The sequence below is a fragment of the Cavia porcellus genome, unplaced genomic scaffold (genome assembly GCF_034190915.1).
Source record: "Cavia porcellus strain 051 isolate PalLab524CR breed Dunkin Hartley unplaced genomic scaffold, mCavPor4.1 scaffold_1, whole genome shotgun sequence".
Lineage (NCBI taxonomy): Eukaryota > Metazoa > Chordata > Mammalia > Rodentia > Caviidae > Cavia > Cavia porcellus.
In genome coordinates, this window is record NW_026947484.1 from 199,530,743 (window position 1) to 199,557,189 (window position 26,447).

Genomic DNA, 26,447 nt, shown 5'->3' on the forward strand with positions numbered 1-26,447 from the left:
CCCTATATTGATTTTCATAGTGGCCATATTAATAAATGGTCCCATCAACAGTGCAGAACTTTCTCCCTGCATGCATTGTATTATTGTGTATTATTGGTGATAACTATTCTGACTGCAGTGACATGGAATCTCAATGTGGTTTTGGTTTGCATTTCACCACAATTTTAACATTTAAATAAAATAAATACTTCCTGATTTCTTTGGATTTATATCATACTGTTCTAAGAACAGTCTTCTTGGTGAGTGGGAATAGACAAATACAACAAATGTATGTAAAAAGCTACCACCAATGACCTTCTGAAAACTAGTAGGTCCCACCTAGGCAGCAAATAAGAAGTATGTCATCAAAACCACTGGGTCCAAAATGCAACCAGAATTTAGAATGCAACACTCATATGCCAAGCAGATCCTTAAAACAATTACCTGTTAACTCCCTAAGTGAATGAAGGACAGTGATACAGATTCTCTGATGGAAAAATTAAACTTCATTCACAGTACTTTTGTAAAACATTTTGTACTTTCAATCATTTCAAACTAAACTAAGGATTCTAAGTTTTGTTTGCATTTCTCAGTCACCCACTAATGGGCTGAAACTGTAAACCATGCTGAAGGTACAAAGCAGGCAATTAAGACCTGCCTATAAGGAGTATGTGTAATTCACAACCTCACACTTGTGAGGCAGGTGCTTATGCCACTGAGCTAAGTGCCCAGCCCGGCAAATTTTTTCACCATTAGTCTTTTCATAGGTTATTATATTTTATATGTTATAAATACTTCGAGATATCAAGATCATATTAGGGCTTAGGGTGTAGCTCATGGTAGAACACATTTAGCATGCATGAGGCCCTGGATTTGATTTTCAGGACCACAAAAACAAACAAAACACACACATACACACACACAAAAAAAACAGACAAAAGTTTAACTTAAAAAAAAATGTATTAGATTGAACCCAGGGCCTTTTCACTGAGCTATACCCTAAGGCTTTTTTTTAAGACAGGCTCTTGAAAAATTGCCCCGCCTTGGGTGGAACTTGCTACCCTCTCATCTCAGCCTCCTAAAGCACTGGTAGTATAGGCCCCTATGCCATATTAAAAACTGGTTTATATTGTTGTTGTTACTGTTTTGGTTTTTTGAGACAGAGTCTCAGTACATAGCTCAGACTGGACTCCTTGAACTCACTACAGAACTCAGGCTTGCCTCGAGCTCACCATGATCCCTGATCCCCCTGCCTGAACCTACCGAGTTCTGGAATTAACAGGCATATACCACCATACCTGGCTAACATCTAGCTTTTTTTTTTTTTTTTTTTTTTTTTACTTGTACCGGGGATCGAACTCACGACCACCTGCTTGCCAGGCAGGTTCTTATGCCGCTGAGCTAAATCCCCAGCCTCTAAAATCTAGATTTTAAAAGACAAAATTATCACCAGGTATAGTGGCACATACTCACTGTTCAGTCTAGTAGGAGTCTGAAGCAGGAAGGTCACAAATTCCAGGCCAGCAGGGCAATTTAGCAGGACACTGTCTCAAGAAGTAAGAGCACAGTGATAGAGTGGCCTTAAATTCCATGCCCAGTACCACTAAAAACCCAAACCAAACCCAACCCTCAAAACTATCCACATACAGTTAGAGGTTAGAATTTTATGTTAAAGTATATTTACCTTTACCAGATCCTTCACAACATCCATTTTGTTGAGAAGAAGACAAACTACTATAAACCTTGCATAGTAGCGCAGCTTCTTAACTACTAGTTCAGGTCTATGATAGGAAAATTGAAAATTATTAGATTCATAGAGAATATATGAGTTTTTACTCTTCCCGTTGTCTGATGGATTTTTAAACTCTCTGGCACTTTTGACAGTTCTAAACATTTCCAAATATATATATGTAGTCCTTAAAACACATTTTATATTCAGCAATTAAGTCACTGTTTATACATTTATACATGATTCAACAAATACCTTTTAAGAACTTAATGTGCATTAGGCATGATGTCACGTGCTAAAAGTACAGTAATTAAAAAATATAAAGAAAATTTCTTTTTTACAAACCTTACAGATCAAGAAGTCTTAAAATATAGGAGTCGGATAAATACAATAAAAGGGCACAAGGAGAAAATGTAATGACTGGAGAAATAAAGATTGTTATTTAAGCTGGTTCTCAGCTAAAGTAAAAGTTAATGTTACAAAGAAGAGCGGAAATATACAGGAAGAAGAATATGAAGTAACAATAATTCCAGGAATAACACTCTTTTCCTTGAAATCCATCTTCCTGATACTAGTACAACAAAGGCAGCTTTGTCATGCCTAGTCTTTATATATCAGATGTTTTTCCATCCTTCTACTTTCAACTGCCTGTATCTTTTTATTTAATGCATCTTCTAAAATAATAATCTTTTTATCCAATTTGACACTCTCTGCCTTTTATTTGAGGTAATAAGACCATATAATGTAGTCACTGACTACTCCCTTTTCATTTTCAAAAAAACTGGTTTTTATTAGCGTATGTTTATAAATACATATTTTACATTCTTTGTAAAGAGTTCATACACATCTTAATACTTTTCATTTCATTCCCCTCTCCTCTCTGCTGCTCCTGCCCACCTCTTGACTCCTTTCTCATTAGAGAAAGGTCTGTCTTCCTGCTTTCTATTATTTATCTTTTATTTTATACTTTATTTGTAATTGGGTCTCTCATGTAAGGAAAACTTTGCTATATAATGTGCGTATGTCTGACTTATTTCACAATATTACAGTCTCAAGATGCAGCCATTTTCCTCTAGGTAAGTCAAGTTTATCCATCCTTATTTACAACAGAATAGTACTACAGTGAATGTAAGTATCACACTTTCTTTATCCATCCATTGATGGACACATGAGACTGCTTGCAAGATTTAGCTATTGAGAATTGTTCTGCTATAAACATGGGCATGTATGTATCAGTGTAATGTATCTTTAACTCTTTCAGGAAGATGACTGGATGGAGAATAGTTGGGTCAAATGGGATTTGTAGTTTCAGTTTTTAAAGCAAATATGTATACTGATTTTCATAGTGCTTTCACTAGTTTACATTCCCACCAACAACATAGAAGGGTTCCTTTTACCCCTCAAGTCATGCCAGCATTTGTTAATTTGATTTCGTGATTGACAATGATTCTTTCTGGGCTAAGATGGAATCTCAGTGATGTTTTAGTTTGCATTTCTCTATTGACCAGTGATATTGAATATTTCTTCACATATGTATTGTTCATTAGTACTTCTTATAGCATCTGAGGTGTTTTTTTTTTTTAATTCTAGATATTAGTACTTTAAGAAACAGCTGGACAAAAATACTTTTCCCGTTCTGTAGGTTGTCTTTTTCTCTTGTTTCTTTTGCTGTGCACAGCTTTTTAATTTGGTATGATTCCATTTGATTTTCATTACAATTTCCTGTGCAAACAAGGTTCTATTTAGAAAATCTTTGCCTATCCCTACAACTTTAAGAGTTTTACAAATTTATCTTTCAGCAGACTAAGTGCTTCTGTTTTTTTTTTTTTTTTTTTTTTTTTTTGGTCTTTTTCCTTTTTATCGGTACCGGGGATCGAACTCACGACTGCCTGCTTGCAAGGCAGGCGCTTATGCCGCTGAGCTAAATCCCCAGCCCCCTAAGTGCTTCTGTTTTAACATTTAGTTATGTATTTCATTTTTACTTTAATACATGGTCACAGACACTGGCCTAGGTTCAGTCTTCTGCAGGTGAATAGCTAATTTTCCCAGTGCTACTATTACAGAGGCTATCTTTCCTCCAGTGTGGGTTTTTGGCCCCTTTGTCAAAGTTCAAACAGTTCAATGTGCTTGGGGTTGTTTCTGCATGCTTTATTCTGTTCCACTAAACTTCAGGTCTGTTTTTGTGTCACTATACTATTTTTAATCACCGTAACTCTTAATGTAACTTAAAGTCCAGGATTATGATGCCTTCTGCTTTGCTCTTGTTGGTGAAGATTGCTTTTGCTATTGAGTCTCTTCTGGCTGTGAAGTTTAGGAGTGTTTTCTTCAGTTCTGTGAAGAACGCATTTGGTATTTTGACTGGCATGGTGTTAAATCTGTTAATCAATTTTGTAAGTATGGCCTTTTGACTATATTGGTTCTGCCAATTCAAGAAGGGGAACCTTTGCATTTTCATATGCTTCTTCAATTTCCTTTTTCAGAGTACTGTAATTTTTGTTGTACAGGTCTTTCATCTTATTAGTCAGGTTAAGTATTTAATTTTTCCTGGTGCTATTGTAAATGGCATTATCCCTCCCAATTTCTTTCTCAGTGAGCTCACTGTGAGTGCAGAGGAATGTTATTGATCTATCTGTGTTGATTTTATATTCTGCTAATTACTGAGTTTTGTTAATAATTGTAAAAGTCTTTTGGTGGGTCTTCTATGTGAGAGTCACATCAGCAGCAAATAAATGATAATTTGACTTCCCTTCGCTTTTCTTTCTTTTTCCTGTCTAGTTGCTCTTGCTCTTGTTTCAAGTATTATGTTGAATGAGTGGTGACTGTAGACATCTTTGTCTTTTCTTGACTTTAGAGGGAAATGTTTTGGTTTTTTCCAATTTAATATAATCTTGGTAGTTGGCTTGACATCAATGGCTTTTATCAAATTGAGATAAGATCCTTCTATATCTAATTTTTTCAGTGTTTTTATCATGAAAGAACATTAGATTTTGTCAAAGGTTTTTTGTGAGTCTATTGAGATGATCATGTGATTTCTGTCCTTCCTTGTTTGTGTGATGCATATTGATTTGCCTATGTTGAACCATCCTTTTATCCCTAGGATAAATCCTATTTGGTCATTATATAATGATCTTTTTGATGATTTGTTGTATTGTTTGCTAATACCTTATTGAAGATTTTTGCATCTATATTCATTGGAGACTGGTCAAGAGTTCTCTGTTTTGGTTAGATCCTTGTCTGGTTTTGGAATTAGGCTAATGCTAGCTTCTAGGAATATCTTTGAGGGTACTCCTTCTCTTTGAATTTCATTAGAGGTTGGAGAGTGTTGGTGTTAGATCTTCCCTAATTTTTGTAGACTTCAACAGAGAACCCATCTGGAGCTGGGGTTTTCTTAGTTCACAGGTTTTTTATTACTGTTATTACTGCTTCAATTTCATTGCCTCTTATTAGATTATTCCAGGTTTTTTAATCATCTTGATTCAGTTTTGGCGATCTTGCTTTTGCTTTCAATATACATCTTTTGTTCTGTGTTCCTCTCTGGTTCTTTCTTACCTTCTTTTTTGATTAATTCTGCTTTATATCCTCTACTGACTTCTTACTTTATACCACTTCTTTGTTATTGTACTTTTTAGTGGCTATTAAAAATAGCAATGGTTTAACTCACCTATGCTGTACCTTCACACTCTCCACTTATCCCTTATAAATTCAAACTTGACATTTCAACCTTCTACTTCCTACTTTGTACACTTCATATAGCAAATCCAATAAACTTACCAAAATGTATCTTTGACATTTTATATAATATTTTAAAAATAATCTTCAATTTATGAATTAGAAACATCAATGCTAATTGATAAGTTTTATTTTTTTCTTTTTTTGGTGCCAGGGATCGAACTCATGACCTTGCGCTTACCAGGAAGGCGCTTAAGCCACTGAGCTAAATCCCCAGCCCCAATAAGTTGATTTTCTTAAGCCATGTTTCATTCTTATGTTTAACAGAATCATAGTTAATTAACATATATTTAAAGATCAAGTTCACAGAAGTTTTATGTAAGCTTAAAAATAATATACACTGGCTTACTTTTGCATATAGTTTTATACACGTTAGATTTGTTTTTACCAGACCAGACCTCAATGTGTGTTCTAGGCTAGCCTGGAACAAACATTGATGCACCTGCCTCAGGCTCCCAAGTGCAACACTGTGGCTTTTCCGGTTCTGTTTGTTTTTCTAGGCACAAGGTGTTTTTTTTTTTTTTGTCTTTTTGAGACAGGGTCTTGTGATGCAGTTCAAGCTGGCCTTGAGCTCACTTTGTAACCCAGGCTGGTCTCAAAATCCCAACGATCGTCCTGCCTCAGCCTCCTGAGTGCTGGGAGTACAGGAGTAAGCCACCATACCGGGCTCGAAGTACAAACTTTTATGATACAATAGTATTTCACTTTATAAACTTAATTCTTTCTACATTTCTGGAACTGGATGAAAACCAAATCAAATTTTCCCATGTTAATACTGAAGCTAACTACTGAATTTGATTCAGTTCTTGTCCAATTTGGTTTTGACCAGAATTGCGGAAAGAATTAAGCTCATGAACTAAGGTACCACTGTATACCAAAATATTCCTTGTATATTTGACCATTTAACAATTTTTTTACTTTCTGCTTTATTGTGTCACTTTTTGTTTTATTAGCATTACATTATTGGGCATTTATAAAATCAGACATTTTATATTTCCCTGAGTTTCTTTTTATCATTATAGGGTAAACTATCCTTAATAAGATTTTCCACTTTAGCTGGATGTGGTACATGCCTAAAATCCTAGTACTCTAAGGCAGGAAAATCTCAAAGTTAGCTCAGCCTGGACAATTTAGCAAGACCCTGTATCAAAATGTTTTAGAAAACAAAAGCTGTGGATCAGTACTACAAAACACAACAAACAATAATAGCACAACAGTGCAATATTGGACTTCTCTAAAAAAAGAGATTCTGGTAATTTCTGTAAAAGTTTAGATCATTTCCACTTACTATAAGTATCACTATATTTGGACTTGTGTTTTATTATTTTGTGCTATTTCAGAATGTTGGGATATTTTTTCTTTTCTTGTATTCTACTGTAATGATCTTAATTGTGTTACTTTTCCCATTTTACTTGTTCTAAGGTCACACATTCTCCCTATACTTTACCAAAGTATTTCTCCTAAAATTTTAGTAAGTAAATTTTAGGGTTGTTTTTTTTTTGGTTTTTAAACCAGGGATCAAACTCATGATCTTGCACTTGCCAGTGAGGCACTTACACCAGTGAGCTAAATCCCCAGCACACTATCAAGTGAATTTTAGTAAGAAGAAGTTTCTTCTAAAAAATAATGGATCTCACTAGAACAGGCTATTTCTTATTCCTCTTCTTCTTTCATGTTGTTGTTATCCAGGATTTGGCCCCATTTAATAACCAAATTAATCATTATCACAATGACTATCTCATAAAATCTGTGTTTTAGAAATGAGTATAATTTTTGTCTTACCAATCCTTATTCTATATGCAATTTTGTTACCACCCCAATCCTTAACCTCAAAATCTTCATGGAACAGGTCACAAGGATTCCTGAATCAGTCATCTCTACTTACTTGACAGCTAAGTTAACCATTAAAGAGATAACTGCTCTATTGTATCCTGCATTACTATGTGTATTAGAACACAAAGTAGTTTAAGTTATTTAGTCTAAGACACTGTCAAAAGTAATATCAGTAGAATAATGCTGATTCATACTTGAAATATTAATGTCTCATTATTAAAAGTGAACTGTGATCTTCAAAATAGTCACTCAGTAAAAGACATCAACCAAAAACAATTTCTGAAACAGGGTTTTACTAAGTGGTCTGGGGTGCCCTCAAAGGCATGGAAATCCTTCTACATTGACCTCCTCAACGCTGGGATTACAGGTGTGCACCCCTATGCCCAGCTAGTTTTGCCTTTTAAATGAAGTGTGAAATACAACACTTTCTTACTTGGTTTTTATTGGCTACTGATTTTAGCAACTCTTTGTCACTGCCACCTCGACTGGTATTCTTGCCCCATGTAAACTAAGAAACAATCTATTTACCAACTGGAAAGAGCTAGTTTTGCATACTGTATTATTGTTTTATTCAATTTTACTGGCCTAGAGCAAAAGATATTGTCAACCTGACTCTAAATAATCCTACTTTGATTAACGCAAATTGCTCTAGGAGGCAGCAAAGGAAAACAATTCAGATGTGGTATTTGCTATTAGAGTAGAAAATGATTACAATGATTCAAATTGTTGGATTTTAAGCCAAAGGGCCCAGAGCCAATTCCCTTTAAGCAAAGTAGAAAATGCAGAAAAGGGAATTATACAAGCTATTTCACTTTTGCTTCAAACAGATCTTTGCTAACATATATTTTTAATCCTGATAAAATGTTACACTGCCTTCTTGTGATTTTTAGAGGTACAATTCATCTCACCAAGAATTAAGATAAACTGTAATATGAATGCAAAGGAAATTGGGGTTGGAGGAAATATATATGTAGTGAAAATATGTGAAGCAAACCATGTAAGAAAACCTGAAGAAAAGTAACTGATGAAACATTGATATGAGAAGTAATGGGGTGGCCTAACAAAAACACAGGAGTAAAATGGGGAATCCAGCATCTATATGTCACATCAATCAAGCAGACTCCCCTTGACAAGTCCAACCAAGATGTGTAAGAGAATAAAAGGGATTTTTCCCATATGGCTTTCCAAAAATTGTTACTGTTTAGGTGAAAAACATAAGTCAACCACAATGTTTAGAAAAATAGTAAAAAAAAATTCAAAACGATGGGCTTTTTTTGGAGGGGGGTCTTTTGGACAGGGTCTTTGTGCAGTTCAGGCTGGCCTTTAACTCACTTTGTAGCCCAGGCTGGTCTCAAACTCGCAACGATCCTCCTGCCTCAGCCTCCCGAGTGCTGGGCTTACAGCACTCGGGAGCCACCACGCCCAGCTATGATGGGCTTTTTTAATTGTCAAGAAAATATAATCTTTTCTCTAAATAAGAACTGTGAGTCCTGCTACTAGGAGTACGGAAAACACACAGACCTTCTGTGCTTGAACTTTCTCCTCCAATAATTCTTGGAATCCTAGTGACAAGGATAATCCAGCAGACCCTGATTTCTTCCATAATTCATCCTTATCTAAATATTGCAGCCCAGCCTATGCCCACCCAGAGCACACTCTCTTTTCTGAAACAGTATCCTTGTATTCTACAAGAACCATCTTTTCCCATTCCGAGTACATGTAGTTTGGGAAGGGTGACGTCACTTTCCTGACTCAGGGGATGAGCCTAGGACTTGCAAGTTAGAACTGGTGTTAGGATTTCTGCTAAACTGAGACAGAATATTATCTTCTGCTCATGATGTCACACTTCTGCAACATAAGTCTGCAGGTGGTGGCTGAGGAAGACTGCCCGGGAGTGAAACCAACCAGCTGCTGAAAGATGGAAAAAGAGATTCCTAAGGACACTGCTTCAGTATTTACATCCAAACACACTTAAAGGTTTATCCTTGTCTTTGGCATTAGGTATGTGACAATAAATCTTCTTAAATACATACATACATAGACACATACACACATACATACATAAAGCAGTCCATCTGTAACCCATACAATATCTGTAACTTGATTAGAAGATAATCTTCTGAAGGAACTAGCATACCTTCTTTTCTTTATTCTGCTCTCACTCAAACATCTGTCATAGTGCCAGATATTTAATACTATTAAACAGATTTCTAATGGGAAGAGATAAATTTTACAGGATTCTTTTCTTCTCCTTTGTTTTTAAATAGTAGAGCTAGACAACTGCAAAAAAAATAACAGGCTTTAAAAAAAACTCAAATAGCAAGGGCAGTTTTTTTTCTGGTCCTACACGAAAACAGGGCTTTTAAGACATATGATTAAGATTACACAGACTAAAAAGAACAGATTATTAGCATCAATGCACTTAAGTCATTTCATAGCAAAGAACAGATGTTTATTGTTTCTAAAGAAAGAACCCCAATCTCCTTTGTGCTGTAATTGTACCTCACATAATGATATGTGTTATACCATCTACAATATTATTATTACTTTCAGGTAACATAAATTTCTGCATGCTTTAGAAGGACTCTTACCTGGTAGGCACTGAATAAAGCTTATAAAATGATTGGAAGTTACAAATAAATGTGCTCATTTCTACACCCTTTCCACAATGCCTTTTATCCTCATCCTTACAGAACCAAAGCAAACACATACCTGTCCTCTTTATTGACTTGAGAATAATATGATCTCTGTCTGATGGCAGAATAGAAGGAGAAAGCTTCATTCAGATAGCTGGTCTCAGAAGTACGTAAGCTATGAGAAAAAATATTAAATATGACCCAAACCAGAACTTCAACATGATAAACACTTCTTTCATATGCTCCATCACCCTAAACAAGAGATAGAAATGACAGGCCTACATTTGAACCAGTAAGGCAAAAATCTTATCATCCTTCATGTATAATAGTAATAATAATAGTAATACCTTCCCAATCTCAAAGACAAAAAAAGGAGTAATAAATTCATGTAGTATTAATCACTTATCAAAACCAAAATCAATGGTCGAAGATGTAACTCAGTGGCAGAGCTCAACTCTAGCATGCATAGAGCCCTGGGATCAAGCACATTACTGCCAAAAAAGAAAACAAAACAAAAACCAAGAATGAACTCGCTTAAGTCAGACCCAATGAATTATGGAGGGTCATTGTTTGACATTGTCTTCATCAATCTAGTCTGAACCAGATTTCATGTATAACACATCGTTATCCTTCCTAGGAAGTAAATATACTATGCATGCTCCTGCATGTTGCATTATAATTGGGCAATTACTCTATTCTTTCACGTGCAATTCACTTACTAATAATGGTAGTATAGCTGCCCAATCTTGGAAGCAATTTCCCCTATTTGCCACCGCTTCAGGCCATACCGATTATCCAAAACTTGTCTGTTTTTAAAAAAAACAAAAAATTAGAAATAAGAAGCCATAAATATAAAAATCATCAAATATGCAAATCCAACAGGATAAAATTCCATCCAATTAGCAGTTCATAGATTTCCTAAGAAATTTCAATATACCCATTTAGTTAAATCAAAAGAAGCATTTATTAAATGTCTATTTAAAATAAGCTGAAACGTAAAAAGAAATTAATCTGAGCTATGATTATGAAAACTAGGAGCAACACCCCCTACTCCCCAAATAGCTTTCATGTAGTTGAAAGTGAAATCGTGGATTCTCCACCATGTTAGGTTCATCTGAACCATTCTGGATGCAACACTGTCTTTAAAAACTCAGATAAGGAAAAAAAAAAAAAAAAAAAAAAAAAAAAAAAAAAAACAACTCATAAGAACACTACATTATAAAATCTTAAGTAAGAAAGTTTGTTTTCATTTAGGTCACGAAGGTGAAATATATTACTTTTAAAGTATCAAAATAAAAAGCACTGAAGAAGTTAAAGGTCAAAACTGCAATTAATATAAAATGGAGTTGGTTATGGTGATATACACCTGTAATCTCAGGATTTGGGAGGCTGAGGCAGGAGGATTGTTGCAAATTTGAGACCAGCCTGGGCTACAAAATGAGCTCAAGGCCAGCCTAAACTGCATAGGAAGACCTTGTCTCAAAAATTAATTAAGTAAGTAAATATTTTTTATATTTATATTTACTTTTAAAAATGGACCTGCACTGTCTTTTAACTGTAAAATTCCTTTACCGATGCTGTTGCTGGAACTTCCAGAGTTTGGTGTAAACATCAAAAGTTCTTCCAAAGTAGGACTGCCACTGCTTCTGTCCATACTGTGGCAAATCTCTGTAATAACAAAAAAAAGTAATAACTTTCTCATGTTATTTGGGAACTAAGTCTTGTGATAGTACCTACTGGTAAGATTTAAAGTACTTTCATTTCTTTTTAAAAAGTTTTAACTGGGCGACTCTAGTCGTGAGGAACTCCACACAGCCCTGTGACCTTGGACCTAACCCTAACCCTAACCCTGCGCAACTGGCAACGGCCCTGAGGAATGCATGCTCCCCTTGGACCTTAGAAAATGGAAGGGTATTAGAAACTGGAAGGATATTTCTTGCTCTTGGGTAGGGAAGAATCAACCCTGTCAACACTGAAAATGGCCATACTCCCAAAACTGTTATACAGATTTAATGTAATCCCAATAAAACACCATGAATACACCTTACAGATCTAGAGAAAACACTCCTAAAATTCATTGGGAAACAGAGGAAACCTAGAATAACAAAGGCAATTCTGGGCAACAAGGGCAAGGCAGGAGGCATCTCAATTCCTAACTTGAAACTATACTACAAAGCCACAGTGATAAAATCAGCATGGTACTGGCAAAGAAACAGACCTGAGGATCAATGGAACAGATTAGACAATGCAAGCACGACTACAATGACACTCAGCCACCTGATATTTGACAAAGGGGCTAAACATGTTCACTGGAAGAAAGATAGCCTCTTTAATAAATGGTGTTGGAAAAATTGGCTCTTCACATGCCTCAGACTAAAATTGGATCCATGCCTATCACCATGCACAAAACTAAAGTCTAAATGGATCAAAGACCTAAATATTAAAACAGAAACACTAAATCTACTGGAAGACAAGGTAGGCAGAAGTCTTCAAAACATAGGGGTAGGCAGAGAATTCATGAACAAAATACAAACTGCATGGGAAACACTTCAAAGAATCAACAAGTGGGATCTCATATTATTGAGAAGTTTCTGTACTTCAAAAGAAATCACCAGCAGAGTGAAAAGAAAATCCACAGAATGAGAAAGAATTTTAGCCAGCAGCCTCTCAGACAAAGGACTTATATCAAGAACATATAAAGAATTGAAAAACATCAAGCCCCTCAAATTCAAAGACTCTCTCCAAAAATGGGCATCTGAGATGAACACACAGTTCTCAGATGAAGATATACAAATGGCAAATAAATACATGAAGACATGTTCACCATCACTGGTCGTTTGAAAAATGCAAATTCAAACAGCATTTAGACTTCAGCTCACTCCAGAATGAATGGCTGCCATCAAGAAAATAATTGGTAACAAATGTTGGTGAGGATGTGGGGAAAAAGGAACACTTCTCCACTGTTGGGGGGAATGTAGACTGGTAAAACCACTATGGAAATCAGTATGGAGAATTCTCAGAAGACTAGGATTGGAAGTTCCATTTAATCCAGCTATTCCTCTCCTGGGTATTTTCCCAGACAAACTGAAAAGGACACTGTGATATATGTGCACCATAGCAGCACAATTTGTAATAGCTAAATCTTAGAAACAACCAAGATGCCTATCAACCCCAGAGTGGATGAAAAAGATGTGGTATTTTTATACAATGGAATATTACTCAACTATAAAAAGGATGAGGCCTTCATAGGTAAATGGAGACAACCTGAGACTATCCTCATAAATGAAATAAATAAGAATCATATTTATAAATATCACATTGTGTCTCGAGTATAAAAAGTAGTAAGAAATGTAGGACTAATAAAACCCAAAATGTGTAGTTGTTATTGTAGAACAGAGAGGAAAAGAAAGTACTCTAAAGGATATAACTGCATGTATATTTCAGTGTGTAAGATAGATAACCATATTACTGAGTTTTGTTGGATCACTGAACAGAACTGTTTGCAGTCTCACTGTTTGAATGTCCACTTTGTATGCTTTACTTTTGTAACGTGAACAACCATTTCTGACACGACAATATGTATGTAATTTATCAACTAATGATTTCTTACTGTTTTTTTGAAATTATGTATTTTTCTACCCTTTTTCTGTTTTTTTTCTCTTTAAATAAAATTTGAAAAATAGTTTTAACTGTTGAAGCAAAAACAGCTTTGTAACAAGGGTGGAGGATGCTCCTTCCTTGTCTCCCACTATTTCTAACAGCTCCTCAGTGACCTTTGCAGATGCCTCTCCCTAGCACCTTCCCTTACCCTGGGTTATCTTTTGTTCTTTTTTATTTTGTTTTTGTCTTCTTGAGACAGGGTTTCACTATCATCTGGCCTTAATTCCAGTTTATGGCCTAGGCAGGCCTGGAATTTGCAGCAATCTTCCTGCCTCAGCTTCTCTCAGTGCTGGGACTGCAGGCATGCACCACCACACCACACCTGGCCTTCCTGGATGATCTTTTATACTCATACACTGACATTTCTCAACGTTTCTCTGCAGCTAAGACATCAGCAGTTTGAAAACAGTACCTTAGGGGATATACCTACAAGTCAGTATGCAAATGGTTTTACTGTTCTCAACTATGGTATTTTTTTGTCCTTGGATCTGGTGACCTACAGTCATGTCTGTGAGAGATGACTACTCCCTATGGGCCTATATTAACTAGCCTTGACCAGTGAAAAATTATTGTAAGAGATCTACATCCTGCTCTAGGAGATTAAGGAACATTACAAAGTTTGCCACTTTACTTTTCTCCCTGATGGAAAAACGAATACTTTTCAGCCTGGAATACCAAGAAGACACATTTAATGGACCCTGGACCTCAGACACCTCACAGCTAACGCAGAAGGTAGAAATAAATTGCAATTGTACTATGGCACTCACCTCTGGGGTTATTTAATATAGAAGCCTTACTTATGAAAAGCTAGTACAAAAACTGGTATAAGGAGTAGGCTGTTGCCATAATAAACATATTATATAACAAGTGATGCACTGGGACTCAGTAGCAAATAACTGTTACCAAAAGCCAAAAAACCATGATCAATATAAGGTAGTGGTAAAACTGCACTGCCTTACAATAATTCAAAGTCAGACAGTGTAATTAATGAACTTGAGAATTTACATTAAAAAGCTGAGAAAGTATCTTTCTATTAGCCATTAGATGCCATTAGTAGGCTGGGAATTCAACTCAGCGGCACAAGCACCTGCCTGGCAAGCACAAGGTCATGAGTTCTATCCCCAGAAACAAACAGACAAACAAAAAAAGACTGACAAATAGATGTCAGTAGCTGCACTTAACAAAATAAGAAAAAGATGAACTCAACAAAGTATTGGCTACAGCAGTTGGAAAGAAGAAAAAATATATCAATTCAACAACTTCCAAGATTCAAACAATGATTATAAATGATTGATTATGAAACATGCCACTGAAAAAATGCTAACTCTAAATGCCCGCTCAGACTTAGCTTCAGCCTCAGGGCAAAATTTCTTCAAGTGAAAATCTCAATAACTGAAGATGGCCCAAATACATACTTACAGTGGGACATAATATTTAGGTCAGGGAAAAGAAGTGAAGGATTTGAAGCTCAAGGTATTTTCATAAAGAGAGACATGTATTAAAAAATGGTGAGTATGGCTACTGGTACATGGAGCTAACATGACTCACATTTTATTATGTCAGTCACATTTTATTAGAGCTATGTTGCCAAAAATCATTTGAGAAAAGCAATAGTTATTCATTAGTTATAATGTGATATATTTATCACAGTCTGAGCTGTCATCTCATTTTTATTGAGTTTTATAAATAAGTCCTTATTATTTACTTATTTATTGCTTGCTTACAAAATCAGGGATGGAATCCAGGGATTCTGCACTAAACAATAGCCTAGGCCCCCACCTTTAATTTTAAAGGAGTTTCAAAATTGAAGTTGCCCATATGCTGAGCCTGAATTGTAACACCCCTGCTTCAGTCTCCTAGAATGCTGGGTCTACAGGTGTGTGGCACCACATCAAACTTAATCCTTTTTATCTTGCTGCTTCACCTCACCTACCTTAATGTTTGCTTTTATCTTATTGCTTCTATCTTTTTAAAGAAATTTATCCATAAAGTAGTATGGTTTACTAAAAGATTTAAAGTTTTCATTTTCAAATTTAACTCATATTTAAGAAAAATGAGATTCAGATGTGTATAATACATTTGGTCTGAATGATTTTATGATTTATAGATTTTTTAATGAATATGATAGAACTGGGATTGAAGTCATCAATTTTCCCTTACTCTTGTATCTCAGCTCTTCTTTTGGTTCTACTGGTCTAATTTTCTACTTCCTCATTAACATATTATTATGTAATTAGTAACATTATTGTAATATAGCTTGGTAATTAATATATGTTTCTTCTTTTTCATGAAGTATTCTTGGTTCCTCATATTACTCTCTGAATCTACATTTAAAAATCAATTTATCACAGTTCTGCAAAGAAGTCTAATGGCTTCTAATGGGAACTCAATAGACCTATGGATCAATTTGAAAAACTAACATTTTTCATAATTCTAAGTACCAATACTACCCTTTCCATTTATGATGAAAATATAACTACTAAATAAATCTTATAACCTTTTCATAATTTTCTTACCTTTTCATAAAGGTCTCATATTTCTTGGTTCACATACTGCCAAGGTAGGGCTGGGGATTTAGCTCAGCAGCTTAAGTGCCAGCCTGGCAAGCATGAGGTCCTGAGTTTGACCCCCGGTACCAAAAAAAAAAAAAAAAAGACACATATTGCCAAGGTCTTCCCTTCTTACTAAGACATCTGTGAAAGGTATCATAAACTTATATAACTTCAATTTAAATAATATCTCAATAAAGAGGGTCTTTAAAAACTAACGATAAAATCAATGCATTATGGAATGAGCGTAGAATTTTATCTCTTCTCTACTCTCTCTCTCTCTCTCCCCTGTAGAAAAGATATGAAGCAGGGGCTGGGGATTTAGCTCAGTGGCATAAGCGCCTGCCTTGCAAGCAGGCAGTCGTGAGTTTGATCCCTGGTACCCATAGATTAAAAAAAAAAAAAAAAAAAGAAAGAGAGATGAAGCATGCAAATGGGTCACTGTGAAGCCTTTAACAAAGGAGCTACAATGCTGTGAGCAGAGTGACAGGAAACAATACAAAAACACTTCCCTGGGAAGGTAAATTTAACTGCAAGCATTGGGAACTTGGTGTGGGGCAGGGTTCAAAAGTGTTTTTACATAAAAATTTTGTTTGAAACTGCACTTTCATTCTTTTGTTCTTTTCATAACTTCTTTGGGTTGCCTCTTTTCACATATAATCTGGTTCTCATCTTTTCTAGGTTACAGCTTTCTCTTCTTTGTTACTTCAATTTATCCAGACCTACCTTTTCTCTTACCTCTGCTGTTCCCTGGCAGTCATCTTTATAGGCCAAGCCACTGAGTATCTGCCCCAGCATGGAACTGCAGAAAGAGTGGATGTGGTTCCCCTATTCCTGGACTAGGTTTTAGTCATTGCACCTGGCCTGCTGAGGCAGGTGTGAGGGGTGACCACTTAGAGTGCATCAGCATTCCGTATTGTTTCTTGTCACTCAGAAGAATTGTAACCAACGAAGAAAGAAACTGGGGCCTCCTGGAAGAAGCAAAAAAGATGGGAAGAGGAAGCAACAACAGAAAGTCCCCAGGTCCCAACCCTGAGAACACTGACCCAGGACAGGTAAATACAAAAGAGAATGAGAACAGCAAACATGCAATATGAGACACAGCACCAGTGGACATAAAGAGATATATTTGGGACCTCACAGACAAGTTCAAAAGTGAAATATTTGCCGAAATAAAGGAAGATATAAGAAGATTAATAAAAGAGACACTAAGCACCCCTCAAGCAGACACAGAAGCAAGAAGGGAGGAACTCAAACAAAGGAGAGAACCATTTGATGAAGAATATCAAGAAAATATAGAATACATAAAACAGATTCAAAAAGATCACCAGGAAATTAAAAACTCTATGGAAAGATGGCAAATCAGCTTGAAAGAAACTAAGGATAGATTATCCAAACTGGAGGACAATTGTGCAACGTGGGAGTGTGAAAGGGAAAACTTTTTAAAGTTTAACAAGGAAACAAGCAGTAACAATACAAAGGCTAGAAGATGACAAAAGGATCTATAACTTGAGAATAAAGAATGTGAACGAAGAAGCTGGGGTACAAACAAAGGAACTACAAAGACTATTCACACAAATAATTAAGGAAAATTTCCCAAACATAGGAAAAGGAAATGATATTCTGATATATGAGGTATACAGAACTCCAGCCACCTACAACCAAAACAGAGCTACACCCAGGCATAAAATAATCAAGATCCCAGAAATTCAACATAAGAACAGAAAATCTAAAGCTGTTAGAGACAAGAAACAGATCACCTATAAAGGAAGGCCCATCAGATTAACAGCACACTTCTCAACACAAATCATCAAGTCAAGAAGAGCCTGGAGCAAAATATCCCAAGCCCTGAAAAAAATAACCTCCAGCCCAGGTTGATATACCCTGCTAAACTGTCTCTAGAAATAAATGGAGAAACAAGATGCTTCCAAATCAAAGAGGAACTTGGGAAGTTCGCAACCACCAATCCAAGTCTACAGAGAATACTGCAGGGCATTCTAGAGAGAGAGAAAACAACTAGGATTCCAGGGACAGTGGTAGAGAGGCCTCAATGAATGGAGCAGAAAACAGAATGAAGAAAATAAGCGGACAACTGATGGCAAAAAAAGAGGATAACAGAAATGAGGCAGAGATTTTATTCAAAACTGGTATGATTGATATAAGCAAGTCTGAGAGTATAGGCAACTACACTGAAGATGACAAGACTATGATACTCATTCTGGTTTGTTAACTGTCAGATTTTGAAGTACTTTTTTGGGGGGACTGGGGATTTAGCTCAGTGGCTTAAGTGCCTGCCTTGCAAAGAGGGGTCATGAATTCAATCCCTGGTACCAAATACAAAAAAAAAAAAAAAAAAAAAAAAAAAGTACTCTTTTTTTTTTTCCCTTCAGCACTGGAGATGGAACTCAGAGCCTCATGCATGCTAAGCATGTACTCTATTACTGAGCTACACTCTAACCCCATTTTAAAACCATGTGCTTTTTAAATTATGGGATTATATTCTCATCCAGTTCTGAAGAAACTGGTAATTTATACACACAGTATAAAATTAAAACAGCACAAAAGGTTTATCTAGAGTAAAAATTAAGTTTCTCTACTTCTGCACTCACTAATCCCATTTTCAACTCAAAAAAAGTCTTCATTTAATTACTTACAAGCACATAATTGAATATATTTTATGTGTATATCTATGTTATTTTCAAAAGGGAGTTTTAATATATTTACACTAAAAAAGTAAAATATGAAAAGGAACAACCCCATAATGTAACCAATTATATTTAATGTTTTAGCATGTTTTATGACAAATTTTTTTTTTTTACTTTGTTTTCTCTTTTTCCTCTTTATGGTACCGGGGATCGAACTCATGACTGCCTGCTAGCAGGCAGGCGCTTACGCTACTGAGCTAAATCCCCAGCCCCTGACAGACTGTTTTCAAGTCGTATTTATTTCACTGCAATAAAGAATCTGTATGTCTATTTTGTTGGCTGTCCATTCTTGCAGTAGTTCCTGTCTGAAGCAAGAATTTTAAAATGAATTTCTTTTGCTCATTCTTGGGGTTATCAAAATAAAGAACAATCTAAAAATGTCCTTGCCTTTTAGGCATCATTGAGAAAGTTATTAGTCAAGATTTGTTGTGTGGCTACTTAAACCTGCTATGTTTTGCCGAAAAGGTTTTAGTCTAATGAATTGAGTGTGGTTCCTGGTAACATTAACACTGCAAATTCACAATTCCTATAATACTATGATGTCATAATTTATGATTTCCTTTTTAGTTTTTATTTCTTATCCCACAGCTGTACATCTCCAAATATTTTTCACAAAACCAGCACGCTTTCTGAATATGTCCTTCTTGATTACTCATCTAGTTTTCAAGAGGCTGCTTTTTTCGTTTTCATTTTTACATTTTGTTTCATTTTTTTGTTTTCTCCATCAAAAATATTAACAATTCTTGTTGTATCACATTCATTCTCTTGACTCCAAATTTATCATTTTCTATTTTACATATTGAGAGACCATGTCCAATTCTTCCTGAACATCACTCATGTGTCTAAGTAGTATGGATCTCATTCTTGATTATCCTTGATATGAATTTTAATCTTGATAATGTAATTTGGTTCTCTAAATTTGTTATCTGTTTAAATCGTAGTTTCTCCTTGTGGTTTTATGCTTTTTTCAATGAAATCATGATCTGTGGCATTTTACTGCAGAAGATGAGTTTACAAAATTTCCTTGGTTTCTGTTATAGATCATTTTCAGAGGCCTGAGTCTTGAGGAAGATGTTTTTATTCCCGTGTGTGTGTGTGTGCGTGTGTGTGTGTGTGTGTGTATGCACACGCACACATGCACTACAAGCACGCGCGCATGTATAGGAAGAGGTGAGGTGGAACCAATAATCTCTGTTTTTGGAATGAGCCCATTCGAGGATCTGGCATATTCTTCTACAAGAAGGTATGATCAATCCAACTCCTCTGTTTGCTAACACCTCTTCTTAGAGTACAGAACATCTCTAGGATAAATCAACTCCTTTCTCAGATTTACACATAGACTGCAGGTCTAGAACAATTAATCAAGCAGGCTTATGTCCTATAGTGTCAGAGCAGCTGGATAACAATGGGCTCCTCAAAGTTTAGTTTTCTTTTACACTCTGAACCAGTGGATACATGAAAACCTACCAATTACCAGAATATTTTTCAGATCCATTCCATCCCAAGGAGCACTGCTTTATTTAAAGATTTTAGTTTTCAGAATGTAAAATGTAGCAATCTCAATATTTGAGTTTGTTTTACTTATTTTTAGGAATAGTAATCTGGCTATCTTATGAATCAGCAAATATACAGTAAAAAATCAGGTGCTGATTTGGTTGTTGGAGACAGTTAACTTTTTTTTTTTTAATTTTCTGAGCCAAGAGTGTTAGTACACTGTCCAGGTTGGCCTCAAACTTCTAGCTCAAGTAATCCTCCTGCCTCAGCCTCCACAGTAGCTGGCATTACAAGTATGTGCTACTGTGCTTGGCTCTAGTTACCTTTGAATCATAACAAACTACTTCAAAACTCAGTTGCTCAAATCAAAAATCATTTTACTAGTTAGAGATTTTATACATTAGCACTTTAAGCTGTGTGCTTTTGCAGTTGTACTGAGCCACGTTTCACTCATTCAATCAGACAGATGGGGTCGATAGCCTCCCTCAAATGTCTAGCAGGTGTCTGCTGGTCATTTTTCTTTTCAAGCCTTTGTATTAAACTTGCTCCTGTCTCAGCAGCCAAAACAAATCTTATGGTCCAGTCCAGAGGCTCACATCCAAGCAACTATTTATTTGCAGGTATAGATACAGGGAAGAGAACTGCTATACTCTATCCGATATCTCCCCTTTCCCATTTCATTCTTTTTCCCCTTCCATTCCCTTTTCCTTCTCTTCTTTTCTCCTCTTTCCTTTTATTTCCCCTCAGTACTGTGAACTGAACCCAGGATCTTTGCATTGTGCTACATCTCCCACCATTTTTTAAATCCAAGACAAAGTCTTGCTAAGTGACTACATTGCCCAGGCTGGGCTTAAACTTCTAGTCCTCTGGCCTTTGAATAACAGACTGCTAGGATCACAGGTATGTACCACTGTACCCAGTTTTGTGGCTCACATTTTAACTGTAGTAACTCACATTTAGTTTCCATATAAAAAAAATTAACCCATATTTTAGTAGTCACAAAAACAAACATGACTTATGTTTTGTAATTTATATGACTGACTTCATGCACTGGAAAACTCTGATCCAAATCCTGACAGTTATAAATTATTTCTTTCTTCTGGAAAGATCAGAGTACTTTTCTCTCACTTCTACTCACCAATGGGTTTGTAAGTTTCACATTATTTCTCTCTGTGTAGAAAACAAGCACCCTGAAGTATCATAATGAGATACCTTTCTTTTTCAGTTCTGAAAACAGACAATCTTGAAAACTGGCTATTGTAAAACAAAAATACTATAAAACATATAAGTCAAGAAGTAAAAATATCCCATGGGCCTTGTCTATGCCAAGCAAGCACTCTAACACTGAATTACATTCCCCAGTTCCCTAGAAATAGCTATTATTAAAAATGATATGTTGAGCAGGGGATTTAGCTCAGTGGCATAAGCACCTACCTTGCAAGCTCAGTCGTGAGTTTGATTCCCATTAGCAAACAAACAAACAAAAAAGTAAAAGATTTTTCTAAGTAGCTAAGTTCTTCCATTATTTTACTTAAACCAAATGAAACTAGAGTACAAATAATTATTTGCAACATATCTTTTTCAAACTAACATCAAGTTTCTTAGCCATATAGAGAATTACATCAATATTTATTATACACAATGTAGTATATAATGAACCAACTTATTTAACCAATGCTTTCCAGATAGGCATTTATAGTGTTTCCAATTTTTCCCTGTTATAAAAACATTGCAATACGCATCTTCATACAAGGAAACTTTAGCAGGCATGTGACATGAACAAGAGGTAGATTTATTTCTTTTTTTTTTTTTTTTTTGTCTTTTTCATTTTTATCGGTACCAGAGATCGAACTCACGACTGCCTGCTTGCAAGGCAGGTGCTTATGCCGCTGAGCTAAATCCCCAGCCCTGGTAGATTTATTTCGATATGAGGAATTAAAGGAATGAGAAAGCTTCACATTTCTGCTCCAGATGTTAAGACAATGAATGAGGAAGCAAGTTTTTCTGCCTGAAATTTCCACACGTGCCAAGAATGATCTACAAATTTCACTTCTAAATCCATTTTCATTACTCTTATAAGGAGAAAGTGATTTCAGTTTACAGAAGTAAGTTTACTATAGATAACAGTTTCCATTTTTATTGCTAGTTTTCAACCTTTTCATCTTTCCATAGGTCTCTAGTGAAAGTTTGCACTGGGAAGACCTAATCAGATATTTTTTAAATAGAGGTTGCCGATAGACTCTTACAACAAGCAATTGATATTAGGAGCTGTATTATTATTATATTAACACCATTTGTCAGCACCATCAAATTTTTGACAACTGACAATTATTAGGTGTTTCTTTACATTTGATCTTAGCCAAAAGATTGAGATTATTAGGTACTTTTTTAAAGATAAAGTCTTTTTGCAAATTTTCAAGTAAGTATTTACTTGTAAGTTCCTTTGAGTTTTACAAAGTAACAAATATAATAATAAATCCTGGTAATGCATGCTGTCAAGAGAGAATATAGAAGTAGAACCACTGTTTTATCATATAACTATGTCTTTTCAGGTGTTCAGTAAAAGCTTTATAGGGGGAAAGAATTTGATAGAAGAGCTAAAAAGTATGTAAGAGGTGATTTAAAGACTAGAACACTATTCCTAAGAAGAAGTAACAATATGCAAGGATCCTGTGGTTTATAACTATAAAAATGTTTTCTAAATGTTTGATATTATTTACTTCAAAAGAATTCAAAACTTCTGAAAAGCCAGGCGTGGTAGCACACTCCTGTAATCCCAGCATTTGGGAGACAGAGGTAGGAGTATTATTGCAAGTTCAAGACCAGCCTTGGCTACAAAGTGAGCTCAAGGCCAACCTAAACTGCATAGTGAGACCTTGTCTCAAAAGACAAAAAAAAAAAAAAAAAAAAAAAAAAAAAAGTCTAAAAGTCTACCTACAAAAAAAAAAAAAAAAGCAGGCATGCTTGACCTACTCAAAGGCAGGCATCCCATTTGTCTTTGTCTCTGGCCCCTGCTCCTAGCCCAGTACCTAGATCGAAGCCAGCCCATCAAAGGCATTTAGTACACTAGTCATTCTTGATGATGACCGATGGAACTGAACAGCACTGAATAATAAGTCTGAATTGAAACATGCCAAGTCAAAAAAAAAAGCTGTTGAATGGTATTCCCTCTTTCTAAGAAACAGCTCCAAAGGACAATGCAAGTAATAATTTTATGTTCCTATGATATCTTGCTCACAGAAAAATATGTTTGACATGCTGGCTTCCATCACCTATGCTCAAGTGATCCTTCCCCCTCAGCCTACAGGGATACAGTAAGCTTCAAAGTTTTTATTTGTTTGTTTATTGTAGTACTATGAATTGAACTCGGGGCCTTTGCACTAAATTTTGCTAACTCTTGACTTTTTTTTTTTTTTTTTTTTTTTTTTTTTTTGAGACAGACTGTAAGTCACTAAATTACTTAGTCTGGGCCTAAACTTTGACCCTCCACCTTAGCCTTCCAGAATGCCTGGATTACAGGCAGGTGCTACTATGCCCACCTGCCGGATTGAAATTTCATTCCCCTTCTAGGGTTTTGGGCTTTAGTTGATCTGCAAAATGCCAAGACTACCTTGTATACATGGTGAGGCCCATAGGGGACCCATAGACATGGATTCCTGTGAGAGAACAAGTACAAGAAGCCAAGAAACCAACTGTCTCCATTCCTAGAGTCAAGCATCATCTGTGCTTAGGATTCTTTCTCCTATACCAAGGGAAAGCTTTAACATTCATGGCAGCACTTCCCGAATATCAACATGGGTTATTACTTCACTTTTTAATGGTTCACTTGCTTTGGTTCTTTCACTGGTAGAATCAAGATAAAAGATTCTAATGAATGTTTAGGATATAATTAATTCTTCAGGTTTGCAATATATCTTTATTATGTTTTTCTCTTTATCCTCTTCCTGGAGTTAAAACTAACCACTAATACCCTTCACCTGAGCAATTCCTCATGTATTCTCCAGCACAGAGTTTTAAGGGGAAGAGAGGACAGCCTATATTTCTTTCTATTCTATGGTTTTGTTCTGACCAGTAGGAGCTTAGAGGAACCAACTTATGAAACTAGGTAGATGGCCCACTGATAGTTAAAAATAATGACTAAGAAACATACTAATGCATCTTCTTAATTAATATTTTAATAGAGCACTTAACAGCTGATTTTCGGCATTCTGGAGTATTAGTGGCAGAATAGTTGTACAATAGTTGTACTCAGATGCCTTACAAAAACTGACAGAATATCCAGATAGTAAATTTTAAAACCCAGAGACAACCTTTTCTGCAAAACTAAGGGTCACAGGCTGAATTGTTTACCCCAAAATTCCCATTTTAAAGCTCTATCAACCTGGTACCCCAAATATGACCATATTGAAGACAGAGGCATTGAAGAGATTATAAACTTAAAATATGGCTCTTATAGTACTTCCTAATATGGTAAAACCTGTGTCTGCTAAAAGACAAAGACACTGAGAAACGCCAGCAGCCCATAAACACATAAGATAACCACACAAGATCACAGACAGAAAGCAGCTAACTGCAAGCCACTAGAGAGGCAGCTGGACAAACCAACCTAGTCACACCCTGATCTCAGATTACAGCCTCCAGATTGTGAGAACTGTGTTGTTTAAACCTTTCTCAGTCTATACTACTTTGTAATGATAAACCTAGCAAATAAATATAGTAATTAACAAAGTAGTTCTTAAATTCCCTCCCGAAAAGTGAGTGGCAACATGATTTGCCTGCTGACAGCACCTGTAAGGGAGAAGACAGAAAATAAGCAGGGACATGTGATAGAAGAAGAAAGCTCTGAAATGGCCACACAGATTCACCAGAAAGGACTTTAAGAGCAGAAACAAAAACAGAAGAGTTATGCCTGAGCCAGTAGTCAATAGAAATGCGGTTCATCTAAAATGAAATGTATGTAAATGTAAAGTATGCACTGGTTTTCAAAGGCTTATTATGAAAAAAAGAAAACAAAGGGCTGGGGATTTTAATCGCCTACCTGGCGAGCACAAGGTCCTGATCCCTAGTGCCAAAAAAATAAAAATAAATTTTTAAAAGTAAAATGTCTCAATTCTTCGATGTTGATTACATGCATATATTTTTCTTCTCTTATAGTCTTGAGGAACCAGAGGCTTTGCACATGCCAGGCACGTGCTCTTCCACTGAGCTACATCTCTAGCCCTTTACATTTAAAACAGTATTTCTGACATATAGACTCAAAATATATTAATATATAATAATAAATTAATATCACTTTTTGTTACTTTTTTCATGTGGCTAGAAATGATTTGTGGCTCTTATTAAATTTATATTTGCCAGGGCTTTTCTGGAATACAATAATTAATTCTGGTGGTTATCTCAAATCCAAGTCTTAATTTGTTTGCTTTTTTAAGACAAGATCTTGTAGGGCTGGGGATTTAGCTCAGTGGCATAAGCGCCTGCTTTGCAAGCAGGCAGTCATGAGTTCAATCCCCGGTACTGATAAAAAAAGAAAAAGACAAAAAAAAAAAAAAAAAAGACAAGATCTTGTTAAGTCATCCAGGCTGAGCTCAAATTTGTAATCCTTCTCCCTCAGCTCCCCGAGTGCTTGGATTACAGGTGTGTGCACCATCACACTGAGCTGCAAATCTAATCTTTTAAGTGGTTAGCAATGTAAAATGAAAGCATATATTCCAAGCTTGAACAGGTAGTTTGGGATATCATCTCTGAAATAACATATTATTGGGGGTGGGGATTTAGCTCAGTGGCTTAAGCACTTGCCTGGCAAGCACAAAGTCATGAGTTCGATCCCTGGCACACACACATACAAAAAAACATATTATTAACTTGGAGAACTTGCGTCTAGAAGAATGTTAATTGTCTCAAAGAGGACAAGATGAAAAAGGGACAGAAAGAAGAAGAAAAAGGAGAGGAAAAAAAAGCACAAAGAAAGAGAAAAAGGAAACAATGAACTGTTAATGTCTGTCATCTTATTTAGAACAAGAGCATCCTAAAAATAGGTTTCTCACCAAAATACTGTAGATGATTTCTTCCATAATTTGAATGTTAGGAGTACATTTCATAAAAATAATTTCTGTAATTATTTTGGTCTAAA

The 26,447-nt window shown here is 35.8% G+C and overlaps 1 protein-coding gene across 9 annotated transcripts in view; it reads right to left on the reverse strand.

Annotated features, from left to right (window-relative positions):
* Scai (suppressor of cancer cell invasion) overlaps positions 1 to 26,447 on the reverse strand; it is a 182,396-nt gene that overhangs the window by 50,192 nt on the left and 105,757 nt on the right. For 7 of the 9 annotated variants that reach the window (XR_010040084.1, XM_063227527.1, XM_063227503.1 and 4 more), the window contains 4 exons: positions 11,479 to 11,574; positions 10,626 to 10,712; positions 9,983 to 10,081; positions 1,664 to 1,760 (listed from right to left, as the gene is read on the reverse strand). Coding sequence is in view for 8 of the 9 variants with exons in the window: in XM_063227527.1 (XP_063083597.1) it covers positions 1,664 to 1,760; positions 9,983 to 10,081; positions 10,626 to 10,712; positions 11,479 to 11,574 (379 nt within the window). In the remaining variant the exon portion in view is untranslated. Of the gene's footprint in view, positions 1 to 1,663; positions 1,761 to 9,982; positions 10,082 to 10,625; positions 10,713 to 11,478; positions 11,575 to 16,853; positions 17,087 to 26,447 lie in introns of all 9 variants that reach the window. The other 2 variants (XM_063227531.1, XM_063227514.1) reach the window with 2 other exon arrangements.